The sequence below is a fragment of the Meleagris gallopavo genome, chromosome 22 (assembly GCF_905368555.1).
Source record: "Meleagris gallopavo chromosome 22, MGAL_WU_HG_1.1, whole genome shotgun sequence".
Taxonomy (NCBI): Eukaryota; Metazoa; Chordata; class Aves; order Galliformes; family Phasianidae; genus Meleagris; species Meleagris gallopavo.
The window spans coordinates 8914420-8931875 of NC_139425.1; the positions used below are offsets into that span (position 1 = coordinate 8914420).

General features: G+C 40.1%; 1 protein-coding gene across 1 annotated transcript in view; it reads right to left on the reverse strand.

Moving 5' to 3' along the window:
* Window positions 1-873: 873 nt before the first annotated feature.
* NKAIN4 (sodium/potassium transporting ATPase interacting 4) overlaps window positions 874-17456 on the reverse strand; it is a 48588-nt gene continuing 32005 nt past the window's right edge. Inside the window, exons 6-8 of the mRNA XM_085241698.1 lie at window positions 11207-11267; window positions 8108-8192; window positions 874-3220 (exon numbers count right to left, since the gene is read on the reverse strand). Of these exons, the coding sequence (XP_085097824.1) occupies window positions 3211-3220; window positions 8108-8192; window positions 11207-11267 (156 nt within the window). The 3' untranslated portion in view covers window positions 874-3210. The remainder of the gene's footprint in view (window positions 3221-8107; window positions 8193-11206; window positions 11268-17456) is intronic.

A 17456-nucleotide genomic window follows, 5' to 3' on the forward strand; every position in this document is an offset into this window, starting at 1 on the left:
TGTTTGCAGGATAGCTTGGCCTAAAACTCCTTTCTGTGCAGTGCTTCCAGTAAGAGCTGCTGATTAGCTCTGATCTTGCTGTAGGACTGCTCCAGAAAAAAAATGCCAGGTTTTTTTTTTTCCTTCAAAGTGAGGTTTTTGCTGGAGGTAATCCTCCAAATATGTGAGTTCTCAAACAAATCCTTTTCTGCACTGAAATCAATAGCTGTTTTCAGCTGTCTGTCTGGTTCTCTTCATTTAGGAGTTTAGAGAATATCCTGCTAGGACTGATGGATTCCTTCAGAAGCGTGGGTAAAGTTGGAATATTTTTATACCAAATGCATTCTGTCCTATCTAGGATACTCAGTAAAAAGGGTTGAGAGGGGGAAGTAGAAAGGAGAATCTAGCTCTTCTGAGGTTGAATTGTTTTTTTTTTCTGTTAAATTTTCAACAATTGGAAAAACTATTTTTAACAGTACTCAAATCTACTTAACCCTGTTCTGCTTCTCCAACCTCTTTGGTCTCAGCTCATTATCCTTTGGACAGATGTTGAGAGACTCTCCAATGCTCTTGGTCACAGGATGATCTGAATCTTTCTTGTGAAGCCTCTTCACTGGCTGTTAGGGACTAGTCTTTTGCAAGAGAACTTTTTTCAAAGGAAACTTTTTTTTTTAGGGCTTCTGTTTGCTGGCTAAACCAGTTTTTAAATTAAAGTACTCTATCATGTAGTAACAGACTTGTAAGCATGCAGGGAAGATGTTTTTAAAATTTTCTGTTCTGTTTAACTGAATAAAAGGCTTGTCTTATGAAGGTCTGAGTATCTGATTCCAGTATAATGTCCTACTGGTGGGAGTGGGATCCTGGAGTATTGGAGGGGAGCCAGGCATAGATATGAGTTTTCATCCTACACAAGCATAAGTGGGAGAAGCAAATTCTTACCGCCCATTAATTTCCTTCTGAAATACAGAAGACGCTGTGGGATCTCCAGATTCCTGACTGCAAGACAACGGAGGATAAGGACCAGATAGGTGAAGTTGTGTAAGTGGGAGTAATTCTTCATCTGAACTTGATGGAGAACTTTAGTACCTGTCTCTTAAATAGCATCTATGGAGACTTAGAGCCTGTGCTCCTCTCTGGATACCAAACAGGACTGGAGTCTCACCCCTAGGCCACGTGAGAGGGCAGTATTCTTCATCTTTGTTTTCAGGAGAAGGGAATTCTAGTGCAGCTCATGGCAAAGATGAAACTACTAGCTGAGCAGGTTAAACTCTCAAACTCTGAGGGTTGGTGGATCTCTGGTACCTGGCAGCTCTTGTAGGGAAGAGTTGTACCACTGCGCAAAACTAAGTGTTGTGGCAGGGTTCAAGCTATCATTGGCTTTATTTTGCCACTATAAATAACAGCAGAAGCTGCCTACATTTTAAGTGGGTGTGCTAATCTGTGAAGGGAGGAGTGAAAAATAGCTCAGTATTGGAGTAGTGCTATTTCCTCTTCAACATCAGTTCAGAGCCTGGAACGTAGCCTAGCATCAAAAGGACTACAGGGTGTGAAATTGCCCAGCTATTTCTGGGATTTCCTTGTAGGTTTTTAAGTGCGGGGACTCTGTTTCTAGGGAAAAAATGTCCCTTCAGGAGCAGTTGATTTGACTGGCTGTAGTCCCAAGTGCTGCCTATCCCCAATAGAGGGCACTCCTAGCCTCTGCTAAAGGAAACCCCTTGTGAAAAAGACTGTTGCTCCTTCTTTTCATGGCATGCTGGAGATGCCAACAACTACGGGTTGCTGCCCTGACAGAGTATGGGGTTATTTTCTAGTCTTGCAGTACTTAGAGTAAGTCTACTGCAAACAGACCAGTAGGAAAGCTTTGTCAGAGTGCAAAGGATAAATGTTTCTGCTAATAAAAACTAGAGGAGGTACAAAGAAAAGTGCATCATTGTATCTTTGACTTTCAGCACTTAATATTTTTATTTTTTTAATCACTTCCTTGCACTTTGTTTCCCTAGCATGGCTTCTGGCTTGGCTCTTTTGTAAAGCATTATTCAAGAATCCCAAATGGTCTTAGACTAGACAATACAGAGAATTACAATGGCTTGTGGAATGCTTCAGCCAAAGAAAGCCACGGATGGCAGACAAGCACTCTCTTCCCTGCTTGATGCTTAACATCCTGGGAGATGTAACTAACAAAAAGGATGCTGTTTTTTTTTTTTCTTTTTAATTATTTGCTGCAGCTTATTAATGCAACTTTATTACAGTTCTATTGCCCCTTCCTTCCTCCCCACTCCCTCCCCTCAAAATTATCCTGTCATAAAAATACCTTCCAGCTGGAAGCTGTTGGACCTGTGCCTGGAGTAAGTGTGGCTGCTTGGCAAAGAAAGCAGGTACAAAAACATGATCCACGAGGAACTAGGCATCTTCCAGTGTCCTGCAGCAGGTATCAGTTGTGCACATAGCTATACCAGTAACTTAATGTGGGTAGACAAATCCAGAGTAGGCTCTAGCTGCTGTAAGTTTGGCATGTTGCAATGGGTTTAAGTTCCATACCAAGTACAGATTTGGCAACTGTACTAATTCTTTTTTTTTAGCTGTTCAGCATTTGTAGTAGTTAAATCACAATGTTAGAATCCAAGCCAAATTTCTTAGTAGTAAGGAATAGAGAATGAGGGAGTCTTGGATAAAGGGGAGAAAGGGAAGATCCCTTATCTACAACATTATAAAAAAAAAAAAGTGAGGTGTGTAAGAGCCTAAACTCAAATAGCCCTTGCCTTGTTTTATACAGGCAGGGAAAAGTTGAAGTTGTATTAAGGGGATTTAGGCTCTTTCCAGAACTGAGGAAAGAGGGAAGAAACTAACTACAAAACATATGAGATGTCCCAGGGTGTTGCAGTGTTTCCTTCTCTGTGGATCCATGGTGGAAGGAAGCAGCTCCGACTTCTCCTGCATCTCTTGAGACAGGCTCCTAGTGAACTTCTGCCTGAGGATGTTCAGTCTGTGCCATTTGGCTAGAACCACCTACTGTGGCAGGAATGGTTCGTCAGGGCACTTGTAGAGTTAAGAACAGACTGTGTGGTCATCCTTCAATGTACATTCATTTCATTTGAAAAGAAGACAAGGAACAAAAAATGGAATGGAGTTCACCATCCTGCATTTCCTCTGCCATAGACCCAGGCCACAGGGGATTATTTCCTGCAGCACCTTTGGAGTGCAAGACTTATCCATCCTCTGGCTCCTCCTCATTTACGCAGGCCTGTAGAGAAGAAAAAGTAAAGGCAGGATATTAATGTAGAACAAAACATTTTTATTACTTAAGGTAACAAACTGGAAATAACAAGGACAAAATTTTTTTTTTCTGTTCCAAGTTTGTAAATATGGGTGACTACAGATAAAGAGTAGGACTGAGGAATCAGATACAATGTGGTTAAGTCATCTTCAAGTCTGGGAAGAATATTATGCATATAGCAGACTTGAATACTCTGCAGTTAGAGTAGGGAATAGATGTGAGCCAAAGTGTTAGATCCATGTATTGTGAGCCTTGGAGATGCATAAAACTTGGTTAGGAATTTTAAAAGCTAGGGATCATCTCTGGAATGAAGTAGCTCTGTTTTTAAGAAAAAAAAAAAAAAAGGCATAGCACTGCAGTTTCAGTGCAGAAGCATAAGCATATCTACTTCTGTAGTCTACTTCTGTAGCCAGCAGTAAAGATGAGAACAGTTTCAGCTGAATCATCACCTCTTTAAACATGCAGCTTCAGGTTGATAGTCAGCAATTTTTATTTTATTTTTTGTTTGGGAGGGAAGTCTACCTAGAAAGAAAAGCAGAAGCGTATGTGTAGCTTTCCTTTGGTTTTGCCAAAGTGGGCCCTTTTTTTCCTGTTCCAGTAAAGGTTTCCTTTATAAAGCGTTCTGATCATCAAAACAGTTAGGACTTTATTTTTTTTGCTTCCTCCAAAGGATGTTTTAGTTTTTCATGTTCCCTCCCACAGTGTTTCATACCTGCCTGCTGTACTGAAGAACCTACTTTCAACCTGCTCTGTTACCTGCAGTCTACTCCTGTAAATCTTCATGCCCACAGCTGCTTCATGCCTATGGCTAGCAGACTGACTGCACCATGGAAGAATTGATTAGGAGGTACCAAAGTGAGCAGTTACCAACAAGAGCCTGTAATCATTCAATCAACCAGTGCCTCCTCTTGCTATCCTGTCAATACTGAAGTCAGCATCTGATAAAAGTCACATCCTTTTTTACCCTATGGCCTTTCAGAGAGGTGGATGTGAGGGAAGCAGAGTTAGTGAAATCAAGCTATGTAACTAAAATCAAATTAAAACTTAAGTTACAAGTGTGATGCAGTACTCAGAGTGCCAGCTTGCATTAATGCTACGGGCAGGAGCCTTACAAAACTGTGTTTTGCTGCTGATCCTGGAAGCACAGCATTCAAAGGTGGGGAGATGTGTTGCCCTTCTCTATATCTTTAAAATGAATAGAGGTTACTTCCTGACATCTAGTGAGTTCTTGGTTTTGCACTGAATGATGTCCAAAACCATGCTACAAGACTTCTGCTTTATAACTGAGCTTACATTGATGCTTGAAACAAATTGAGACGTCAGAAGAATGGCTACAGCCTGCAGGAAGTGCTGACCAGTTATCAGGATGATCTGAACCTCCTGCTGGCGTGGCAGGCATTACAGATTACTTGAAGATAACAGCTTTAGAAAGAAACTGCAAGGCTATGTTTGTTGACCCTTCTGCAGTTACAGTTTTTCTTTGCTTCAAATGATAATTCTGTTACTGCGAAGACAAACTAAGAAAAGCAGTCCTGCACTGATGTCCTTCCCTATGAATCCTAGGAGAAGACAGTGGTGAAAAAAAGCACAGCCTGAGTTTGAGCTTTAACTAATGAAAAGCAAGAAGAGCTCAGCCTTTCCTTTTTTCCACTTGAAACTGGTTTTCAATAACTGATGTATTGTTGTGTGGTTAAGTATTTTCGCCCAGAAAGTAACTTCTATCAAGATTCCTAATGTATTTTTATTGTTAAAAAACTTAGTGCAGTGTGTTGAGGTAAATTGCAGTGAGATTAAGGGCAACTCATCTATGCAGTGGAATTTCTAGAAGTCTCTTTCTAAAGCTTGTGACTTGAAGCAGGAACCAAACCTCCCCAGAGTCAGTGAAATGTAGAACAGAAGCAGTTGTAGAACCTGAAATAGAAATAACTATATTTATAGAACATCACTGTTGCCCTCTGGGTAGCGGAAAGGCTAAGTAAGATGAAGCTTATTTAAATCATTCCTTTGTAAGCAGTAGTACAAAAGTGTCAGTGATTTTTTTTTGTAATAAAAGTAACAGCTGGCTTTGACCACTTGCTTGCTTTTCCATTAACTGGAGCCTTGCAACTGAACTGGAGTCGAGTTCAGTAATAGATTCAAAGATAAAGCAGGCTGATAAAAGACCAGACTCCAGCCCAGTTATCAATAATAGTTTTGGGAGATGATTTAATACAAGGCAAAAGTTTATTTAAAAATGTCTTTCAGTGCTAGGGGTAGAAGCTGAAGGCTGGAAGTAGGATGCACATCTCCAATACTGAATTTAGCAGCTGATAATCACTGCAGAAGATTTAAATAAAGACTTATGTTAAAGTTATCTAGCTCATAGGCCGCGTACTCAGTACAGAAGCTATGGGGGTTGGTCTCACTCTTAAGCTATGCATAGCAGAGTTGGCTAATGTCATTGTTCTGTTCAAATCCATAGATTTGAAGAGATAAGAGACTAGAGAAATATGCAAGCCAGGGCAAGGCTGAGTCAGAGGGCAGAGGAGAGGAAGGAATGTGATCCTATCAGAAGAGGATAGGTGGAACTGGTGTAAAGGCTATAATCCCATTGGACAAGGAATGAATTAAAGTGGTCCTGTTTAAGGCAGCAGGGCCACTATCAGGGAGAAGCTGAGTACTGGCAAATTTCATCCTAAAATGAAAGCTAAGTTCACAGCAGCAGCTTGCTCGGTCAGTAGCTGTAGAGTGGATCTGGTTTCATGCAGGGCTTCCTTCAACAAAAAAGGAAGAACAGAAAGCATGTGTTCCTCACCCCTTTCTGCTCTAAAAGTTTCAACTTGAAAGAAGTTGGATATATTTGTTGTTTTGCATCTTCTTGGAAAGGTATAAAATGTCTTCAGTCATTGTATTAAATGATGAGGGGATTTGGCCCTCAGTGCTCCATACTGCAAAACTCCACCTCATCATTAGCTGAGAATCAAGTCTCCACTCCTGCTACTTTTGCATATAGAAGAGAGGCAATAGCTAGTCCAGAATAAATAAGAATTAGTATTTGGTGGCTGTTATGAAATTTACAGACGGTCACTTTATCTACTCCTCAGCAGCTGTTTTCACCTCCAGTTAGCCAGAAAGAAATATTATCCTGTGCTGGCAGAAGCTATCAGTATGTGAGTGATGGTCTGAATAATGGAAATGAAGAAAGGAATTATTAGTAGCTTATTTATGAAGACTCTTTTAAGGAAGTTTTGCAGTTCTAGTTTCTCAATGGGGATTATAATCTTCCTGTATATATATATATAAGATTTCTAAGTCATAGCTTTTCTTTTTTTTTTTTTTTAAACAGAATTGTCATTTTAAGAAAAAAAAAAATCTCTACTGCATCAAGCTAGTAAATCAGGGAGCTGCCTAAAGAAATTCCAAAGCTTCTGCCAACTGTGGAAAATTCTATCGCACGTGACAAAATGAGAGGGAAATCAATATTTAATCTCCTGTAGCATCTTTTCTAATAATGTCATTGCACCCCCAAAGTTACAAGGAATTCAACTACCTTGCAGAAATGACTTATTCTCCTGGTTTTGTGCTGTGTACTGCAGTGACAAAGTGTGAAGTAAATTCTCACTACATTACAGGGCCACATCTACAAATCTATTTTGAGGTGGTTTTTCTTCTCTCTGCCCTGATTTTCTTTCCCATCCACCCATTTTTGGAAGAGCTCTTTGGTAACATTATTCCCAAAAACCAACTTTCCTTAGCAGTTGCTTTTAAAAATTTCTGCACGTTGAACTGCCCTCTTGCAGCTCATTGTAAGAAGCATCAAAAGTTCAGATCTTACTGCTGCTTTAAACAGATAATACTGGCCTTTATGTTTGAGAATCTCATTAATAACCAGCTTTCAAGTGGACTGCATGAAAGTGTGCTCCTGTGCCTTTGGCAGCAGAAGGGGATTAGCAGAGGGCAGAAGCTGGAATTTAATGTCTCTCTAACACACTGGCATGAGAGGAACTGCTAGGGTGATTGGCCTTCCAGCTCCCCCCTCTCCACTGAGCTCTTGGGATGCCACATGCATACAAGGATCTCTGTTGCCTAGAAGAACAGTAACAACAAAGCTGAAACCTTAAGAGCAAATGTGTCCTGCATACAAACCATCTAACACTCGTTTTAATTTGGTGGTGTGACGGTTTGTTGCTTAGAAGATCTTTAGAAGCACAGACAGATACAGGAAGACTCTGTATGCAAGACAGAGTCAAATTTAACAGTGCTATTAGGAGAATGTGATGGAAGGATGGTAGAGACATGGCCAATCATCAAAATTGCATCAATGCATAGGTCTGAGCTCAGCTGTGACTGCCACAGAGGTAAGGTATGGCTTAAATAACTAGCAATTGCATATATTTTATCCTCTACTTCAAGCTTAATCTGACATATCATCATTCAACTTCAAGATTGAGAATCACATTCTGCTGTTGCTATGACTTATTCTCTGCGTTCACAGAGGCTGACCCTTCCTCATGGCTCCTACCTGTGCCCGCTCAGACAGCACTAGCTGCTAAGAAGTTTCTCTTTGCCTTCTTGAAGGAAAATGCATCCACTGGTTTGCTTATAGTAACATCCTGCAGCTAGCACAAGTGTGTCCCTTCAAACTGCACTGTCATAAGCTGAGCATGGCAAAATAAGCTTCACCCTTTAAAGCAGGAGCTGAGCAGAGACAGTTTCACCCTTTCTGGTGTTCTACAACTTATTCGTTCCTTGCATGTCTGAAAAACCTGCTGGACAAATCAACCTGTGAGAAGGAAAAAATCCAAACCCATGGCACCCTTGAGCCATCAAACACAGAGGCATGCACTGCCTCTTAGCATAGGAGACGATACTTACAGGTATGTCTGCTTGAACAAAAGGTTGGTGGGTTTTTCATTGACATGGTAGAGAGGAAATGGATCAAATCCACCAATGAAATCAACTGAAAAAAAATCAAAACTCAAATAAATAAACAAACATGGCCAGAAAGTTGAAAGGAAATGAAAGGAAAAGTAGGTGTGTGTCATGGCGTAACAAAAAAAAATAAATAAAAAAAATCAGAGACAGAAAGAAAAGATTTGTCAGGTATGGATTGCCAAGTGGAAAGTTCTGCCTGTACAGACCTCTTTTCTTGGATCTCCTAAGACAGCCACTATGCCAAGGAGGAGATTCAGCTAATATCAGACTTAAAGTGCAGAGCTGACAAAAGAACCAAACCAAAACAAGACTTCAGAAAAACAAGAACCTCCCTCAGACTTCTTGGGTATTGCCACCACGCTGTGACTTTGTATGATAACTGAGCTGACAAAACCTCAGCCATTCAAGTACATGCTGAAAGAAGGAAGCTGGGGACTGGCTTGAGACTAAATGCCAGCAGAGAAGTTGGCAGGACAGCAGTCCCCTTGAAGGTTATACAGTGAAGTGGGTATTTTATTGCCCCACTTGTCTTTCCTGCAAGACAGACTGCAGCAGCTTTGGAGAACCGTAGATAATACTCCATTATCTTCAGTTCTGATATTTTTCAGGTCCCCTCTGCCAACTCAATTTCTTTTAATTATATACAAAGAGAAACAATGCCTCCCTTATCCAGCATTCACAAAAGGGCAATGTAACTAAACAAGGAATGCTTTAAGTGACAATTCCCTTAGTAACCATGGAAGAATTTTCCAAGTCTCTCTTCATTCCCCTGAAATTAGGCCAAGTCTGTATTACCAAGCTGACCAACATAGCTGGATCAGTAGGGATAAGATGTGGTGCAATTTGGGACTGAGCTGGCAGGCCTTGCAAAAACCTGTAATATTTATCCCAACTACATCACTTCTTGTGCTGAGTTAGGGAATCTTGTCTGGAAGTGTGAAAGCTACCCCAATCAAATGCCATTTAAATATAACTGGAACATTGCTAAGTGTATGAATGCCTTTTACTTTCCTGAAGGTGGCACTATTATTTTAGATTTTAGCTAATGAGTTTGACTGTTTTGTTTTTTAAATGAACAAACAATAGAAAAAAAATATTTACTAAATATATACGATAGGAAAGAACCTCTGGAAATACATTTAGAAACTCAGAGACAATGTATCCTCACAAATTCCATATTAATGAATAGCTTCATGCTGATACTGTGATTCTGGAACTGTGGGTTAATGGGAAGTCTGCAGAGGTTCTAAGTATATTGGGGTGATAATTCGTAATAGTTCCAGTGAGACTTAAACTTTTCTTAACTACATTAAAAAAATAAAAATACATCATTCGAAAACATCTAAACTAGAAAACCCTAAAAACACAAATTTTTCAGTCACTGTCTTGTACCTTGCACAAACAACAGTCAATTCAACTGAGCATCCTATTGCGTCCCTTAAAAGTCTTAACCATGGATCACTGTTGCTACCACCAATATATCTCAATGCACTAGCATGTCTAAAATATTCTTGCCCACAGTTCAGCATTAGTAGATCCCTACTGCTGTGTTTTCTCATGAAAATCACGTTAGCATGAGCTTCCTGATTAATGTGCCTCAGCACTTATAATTACTTCATGCTGCATATCAAAGGAACATTTAAAGGAAACCACAAATGGAAAAGAAAATTAAAATGCAGCTCAAATTTGTTCGGGTCACTGGAAGGATCTACCACTGTGAGTGTGAAATATTGATGGTTTGTCATTGTTAATTATTCAAGCTGACATTTTAACTCCAAGCTGAGAAACTGGGAGGGGAAAAGAATTTGTTAGTGGGAAAAAAACAACCAACCATATCCTGAAATTTACAGCTCTGCATTTCTAGATAATGCTCCTTCCACATGATTGCCTCTCCCCATCCTAACATAAGCCCTGTCGAGTTGTTAATTCATAATATTCAAAAGAGGTTCAGAATTCAGGCTATTTAGCCAACTAGAGAGCTATAGGATAATTTTAAAGATATTATTTACAATATAACATCTTCACTAAATGCACTTCCAAGTTCTGAAGAAATGATCAATAAAGCCAGTAGAATCACAGAAGGAGCTCAGCCATGTAGGAAACAACAACCAAACGTGAGGACAAGTCAGATAAGCAATGTATCTCATCTCACCCGTGTGAAACCAACATTTTTCACATGCTTTCAAGATATCCAGTTCAAAGCTGTCATTTTTCAGCTAACATCCCTACCAGCTGTTCTTTAAAACAGCAGAGCTATTTGCACTAAAGGAAGTGATATTTGGATATAAAGCCTTTGAATCTGATCCTGACCTAGAGTAAACTGGCCTAGACCCACTGATTTCATTAAGGCTATTCCAATTTAAACATTCTGAGAGATGAAAAACAAAGGCAAAATATTGCAATTGAAATCAGATTTCACATTCATTTGAACTCTATGCATCCATTCTTTTGTTTATGAAAGTACTGGTCTCAAGGGGAGTTTCAGAAGGGCAGTAATCTAGGACCAGTCTATAGGTATCTGTATAGATCCTACAGACTCAACCATCCATGTGATTTCTCTGAATTTTCTTTTCTGCCCCATGACACTTGAGAGATTTGCCTACCAAACATAACGGAGTCAGCTCCCTCATCCTTCCTGTGATTCACATAAGCTACTTTTGCTTTTAAATTAAGGTCAGGTTGGTTCTTGGCAACAAATCTCATCTTCTGCTTTATCCTTGTATTTTGGCACATGATACTCATCAGGTGGCTCAGTTAAATGTAAGGCTGTATTCTTTGCTATAGGTTCTCTTAGTTACATTTCAGTGGTATTACTGTTCAGCTGTAGAAGTGCTGGAGAAGTAGCTAGACTAACTTAGTGACGTGGGGAAAAAATATCACAGAAAAATAGCCAATCTTTGAAAGGTAGGTAGTACCACATCACATGGATGGAGAAATGGAAAGAGATCTTATGGCAACTCATCCTTGACAGATAAACATCTGAGAGAGAAAGAAAATTGAATAAAATCTTTGCCAAAGGATCGGTTGATAAATACTTACAGCTGTCTTCTTCTTCTGTAAAAACACTAACAACGTAACAGGCGTAGACAAAACCCACCAGCTAGAAAATAGAGAGAATAAATCATTTCAGCATCAGTCTTGCAAGGCTGGTCAGAACTTACTTGGCATGATTTTAGCAGCCAATATTTATTCTCCGCTTGGCAGCACTACTGAAACGGTGTAGCCAAGTCATATTTATTGTAAGGTATGGAGTGCAGGTGTAGGCTTAGATGAAGACACTGCAGGGAGCACACTCAGAGCTCAAAACAAAATACTTGCAAGACTCATCCTCACCTTCAGAGTAGAGACCTGCTGTTGCCAGAATGATTGGGAAAAACATGGGCTGCTTTTTTTTAATACAAGAACTACCATGTTAAGTTAACTCTTAACAAGAAGTGATGGGGATGCAGGAGTGCACCTGATGTCTGTATATAGGACAGATACACAGCATTAGATGTTATTAACAGGAACAAGAACCCATCAGCTTTGTATTTCTGTAATAAATGGCATGGAGAAGTAGAGAAATTACTTGAGTGAAGGAGTTACTAGCAAGATGAGAGCAGTTTTTACGCAGATGAGATAGAAACTTAGTTAACCAGACAATCAGTGTTGTACCAGCAGTAACATTAAGAATTACTGAGATTTTTTCTAAGTTAGGCTTGGAGATCAAAATTCATCGGAAGAAAATTCCAATCTTACTTTAGGTCCACATTTTTTACATATCCTTCTATCTTTGGAGAATAAACACTTCTGCATGAGGTGATCAAGCTTTGGGCATGCAAAGTAAATGGGCTGGAGCACGGTGTAAAACAAGCAAGGCAATAGCAATGGTTTTAATTCACACATTGTATAGGCTAGCAGGAAACTGCCACTTCCTAGGAACCAGATAGAAACAGGAACAGTAAAGCAATAGGGTGCCTCTCAAGTAACACCTATCCTGGAATGGTGTGACCATCATATCAACTGATTGCTCAGAGCAGCTCTTAGAGCAGAAAACATGAGTGAACATGTGAACATTAAAAAGCACTTTATGGTGGCCTAGTGAGTCTGTGCTTAGTTGACAGTCTGTAGAAGTTCTAACATGTCAGAACTGCCTCGTTCCATCTCAGTACCAAGTTTTTACCCTGGCTGAAAGAGAAACAAGCTCTTGGTACTATGGGAGTTAAACATTCCAGATCCAGCAAGATTTTATTTTGCTCTGCCTTCTTTCTGTTAATCAAATATCCTCTCCATCCTTCATTTTACATCTTCACATAACACCCCACTTAGCAGTATCTTGGTTGACAGTAACTGTATTAGTAAAGTTATTGTGAGACATAATTGTTTTCCACTGTGAACTCAATTTTCTTGAACAAGAGTTAGAATGTAACATACAGTGACTCACTCTATGGGAAGACAGAATGATGCATGATGAACCCAGAAAAGTAGAGTCCATTCATTTTTAATATGACAGAAACATACATCACACTAGAAAACAAAAGGCAAGTTAATGAGATTTCTACTGGGGAGTTATAAGGTATCCTTGATTTCCCATGCTCTCTCAGACAAAAAAACACCTCGTTGGAAGGAAATGGAATATTTTCATAGCATCACTAAGCCTTGTATCTCCTTTACAATCTCCTATAATCACATAAGAGACAAGCTAGCTCTCTTTTGTCTTGGGTGAATCTTATCAAAACATATCCCAGTACCTTGGTGGAGGAGAGGTGGCTCTATGCATTCAACATTTCCCTTGTTGTGCATTTTCAAAACTAGTGCTGCTTCACCCTAACTTTCTGTAAACTACAGCATACTTTGCTCAGAAAAAGGTCCTTTCAGGCATGCTGGAAACTGCAAGGCCACATGTATTGACCAGCTGATTTTACCTGCTGACTTTGACAATCGCCTCCAAACAGAGCTACGTCTTTTTAAAAGCGAACAAACCAAACAAGGATCAGAGTAGTCAGATTTCTTCTTCTCACGCTTATTTCATGCTACCAACAACGGCTTCGTTTCCCCTCTTCGGGCCGTGGGGCGACTGGTGGAGCTGGCCGTGGTGCTGAAGCGGGTCCGCGTTGCCAGCCCCAGCCGCGCCCAGACAAGTGACTGTAAGCCAGCAACGCAAACCCTTACAAACGCTCCTGGAGGAATAAAATGCTTCAGCTTAAAGCCGGCACAGCATTCAGTGGACGTCTAAGCACTTTTCTGCATGCTCTTGTCTCTAAAGTGTGTTTGCAGTCACCGAAGAATCAAACTGGGACAGTGGTTATGCACATTTTTTGCTATTGCTCTGTCATATATATTTAAGTTTAAAGATTGAGCAAGATGTATCACAAGATGTAAGGTCAAAGCATGTGATTTACATGCATACACATATCCAAGCAGGAAAGATGCATCCTGAACATATGCTCTGATTCCAAGGAAACCCTAGGGAGGGAGGTCTTCTCTTTTCCCAGAATTTCCTGTCACGCCTTAGAGTAGGAGCTTTGGGTTAATAACCATGCAAAATGCATCTCTGGATCCATCCACTATTACTGTATGGTATAACATACACACACCAACCTTATCTAAGTTTGCAATTTCTGATATCCATTTCAGGAAACTCCTAATTCTAGCTCCATTAGTGTGGGCAGTTTTGTTTTTATTTAGCTCCTGATTGTTTCAAAATGACTTGATTCATGTTTAATATTTTCCTGCATTAATCTGATAACCCATTCCTTCTTGACAAGAGTTTCATCAATAATAAATTGCTTATTCGATGTAATATTTTTTTTTTATTCAAAAAAGTCTTGCAGCTTGTCCGGAACAGGATAACTTCAGTGACAAATGAGAGAAGAAACAACAGGAACATGAATTGGATTTTCATTGGCTGACCTAAACTATAATTAAAAATATCACCTCAGGGATGTAGTGAACTCCTGGGACTCCCTGCATCTTGCCTCCTACGTGAATTGTGAATGAAAGATATTTAGGGGGAAGACTGCCATTCCTATTATCTGTTCTCTTTCACTGAAGGAGTCTACTAGAAAATGGAGTGAGCAGACTCCAAAAGATACCAGTGGTGCCCTTCTGATTTCATTCTTGAAGGAGACACTTCAAGCCCCCAGATATCACCAAGGTCAGCAGCAGTTAACACAGAAGAAAGCTGCAGAGGCCAAGAATTTAGATGTAACTTCATTCCTGCTCAAAACACAATCTTTGCTGCTGATTTCAGTAAGAAAGAGTTTGTTTTAAGCTCTACTGTCTCAGGGAATAGCAGTAATTCTTAGATCTTTACAAATTACATCGAGGAGGTGGAAGAGGAGGAAATAAGCCAATTGAACTTGTGAAATATTGAAGAGTCAGTGAGGTAGAAATGACACTAAGCTATTGCTCTAATTCCCCAAAGAATGTTTTTGGGCTTCAGCCTCTGCTGCAGTTTCTCCACGTGCTCTGCATGTTCAGTACCAGCTTCCTCCAGGCTGCACAAGTATCCGATTAAGCTTTTTATTAGGAACACATGTTGCAGACAGGTGTGTTCAGTCAGTCTGTCAGACAGGCTGGGAACGCACACGCTGTTGAACAAGAGAGGATGGATATGGGATGTTCTAAACATTCTTTGGGTAAGTCAGCAAAGCAAGAAAGGCAGAGATGACAAGTGTACCCGAAATTACAAAGAAAAGAAATTCATTCCTCAGTCATCTCAAGTAACTTTTTAATAGCAAATTGAATAATCCTCATGAAAAAGAAGCACTGAAAGTATTGGAGCCACAAACATTGAATTACAGGAAGAACTAAAGAAATAGACCATCTGGCTACAAGCGTACAAAGTACATGAAAAATGGGAAGACAAATTTTAGGAGGCGTTACCATTGCTTGTGTAAAATCTTAGCTTTAGACTTACATCTGTCCTAGTAAAAATTCTGGGCTCTTCAACTCTTCTCTCCAGAGAAAAGAGAAACCTGTGATTCCTTTTTTTCCCCCACCACAAAGAATACATTCAGAGTCCCCTTCTTCAGTACAGATGAATTCCATGTTTCACTTCTAATCAAAGCTAAGGAAGCACGTATGTTCTCAGTGCAAAAGTTTATATAGATATAGAGATTTCTGGCCAATTCACAAGCTGTAAAAAGGAAAAACTAGCCTGTGGAAAAAAAAAAATAAAAAAAAACTATGACCAAATAGTCAAATGGAGCAAAATCCTTTGGTTCCCTGACCTCTTTACTTTTTGGATACAATCACAACCACTGAAAATCTAGCTTCTGCCAACAGCAAAGCATCTCCTGAGCCTTGCTTCTCACATAACATCTGCTGTCAAAGCTTGCATTGCTGCCTTCCTGGGAACCTTCCAACCTGTCAGTTGGAGTGAAAACAGCAGACAGGCAGGCAAAGGGAAGAGATTTCCAATTTCCATCCCATTCAACAGAGCCTTAGGAAAAGCCTAACCCTCCCACTCCCAGAACTACCATATGGATAGCCCAGAGCTACACCACATATTTCAAAATCAGAAATCACTCCTCTCCCTGCTGGCTAGCAAGATGGGGAGATGCAAGATAAATCCTTGCTAAGAATACGAAACAGATTTTTTGGTTGCTGTTGCATTTCTTGGTTGGGTTGGTAGGATTAGATTTATAGTGACATTTCTATACTAGTACTGATTTGAAGAAGTTTTGTTCTAACAAGTTTTTTTCTTCCAGTATCTTCTATGCTAAAGCATCAAACAAGATTTTCATGCTGGGCCATACAGTTATTCATATTGTGTGTTGACTGATATACCCAAGTTTGATCCATATTAAAGCAGTTGCTTTTGCCTTCAAGGAATACAGACAAGCTATAAACAAAAGTAGGGTGAGACCTTATGCACACTCTTCAAACGTATGCACAGGAGTGGGATAATACAGCCACAGCAGGAGTCAAGATGACAGCCATCACTGTGGTTACCATATGGCCTAGGGTTTGCTTTCTCTTTCCTTTGGCATGTAAGATCAACTTCAGCAAGATTAACTTAACCTTTTCCTGAGTACACAACACAGTACACTACAGTCCCTTAAAATTCTGAAAACAACTAGTATCTCCAGAAAACAAAAAACTCCTCAGCTAGATACTGCATAATTACAAACACTGACATTGCACTGCTGGATCATGAATCAAAAACAACAACAACAAAAAAATCAAATTCTAAAAACCCTTAAACAAATCAAAACCAATAGAAGAACACAACAATTTTGCCTGTCCCTCCCCCTTCTTATCTGACTATTCAGATCTCAAATGTGCAGGAGACAAGAAGGGAATTAGGTCATGTCACTGCACCCCCTGAGCCTTCAGTCCCTAGTCATGTTTTTGTAGTATTGATCCAGCCCCTCTGCCCGCCTGCTGTACAGTACCTGCCAGGCACTCTGAGAACAACAGCCTGTAATAAAATCTGCCTTAAAATGAGATAAAGGGAACAGAAAAAATACTGGCAGGGATCAAAGAGCTTGACCCTTCGAGGCTAAAATGGGAGAGAACTGGCTGTTTTCAGGCAAGGTCTGAGTGAGAATATGAAAAAGCTTTCTTTCTGCCTTACCTCAGCAAAGCAGGGAGTAGTTGTTCTATTCTCCCCAGTACATGACAAAACTATGTGAGTATTTCAGAGCTGGCAGGAGCTACAGGCCTGGGGCTTCAATATTCTACTTTTATTACAGGACAAGTAGAAATTTACCTCACTCTGCACAGCTCAGCCCACGTGGCTTTCTTGCATATGAGTACTGTATTCTCATTTCCAGAGTTTAGGATGCAAAAGCCTACTGCAACTGAAGTCCCAGAGAAAAAGACGGAGAAAATATTTACCCACGTTTTATTTTGTCTTACAGTTCCCTCTTCTGTTTCTCTATCCACCCCTTGTGGTGTCCTGTGATGCAGGCAAAGGAGAAAACACTCCCAGGGACACAAACTCATACACATCTGTGTGACCACATAGATTAGGGCCATCTGCTCAAGTTAGTTTGATGACATAAAGCGAAGGTCTTTCTCATCCAACCTGGGACCATTTGTTGGCCAAGCTTCTACCTGGGGCACAGGTACTTGTGTCAGTTAGCTGTGTAGGAAGGATGCTAACAGTGACACTTTGAGTCCACTTCTGGGAAGTTCTGATTTCACCAAACTCAGGAACAGCACCAGATTATCAGCATCAGTCCTGTTCCAGCTAACAGCTCTTAAAAAAAAAAAAAAAAAAACAGCTTCTAATCCTTTAGAAACCTAGGTTCTCCATGCAGACGCATTGATGCAACTCACAGATCTTTTGATTTGGATC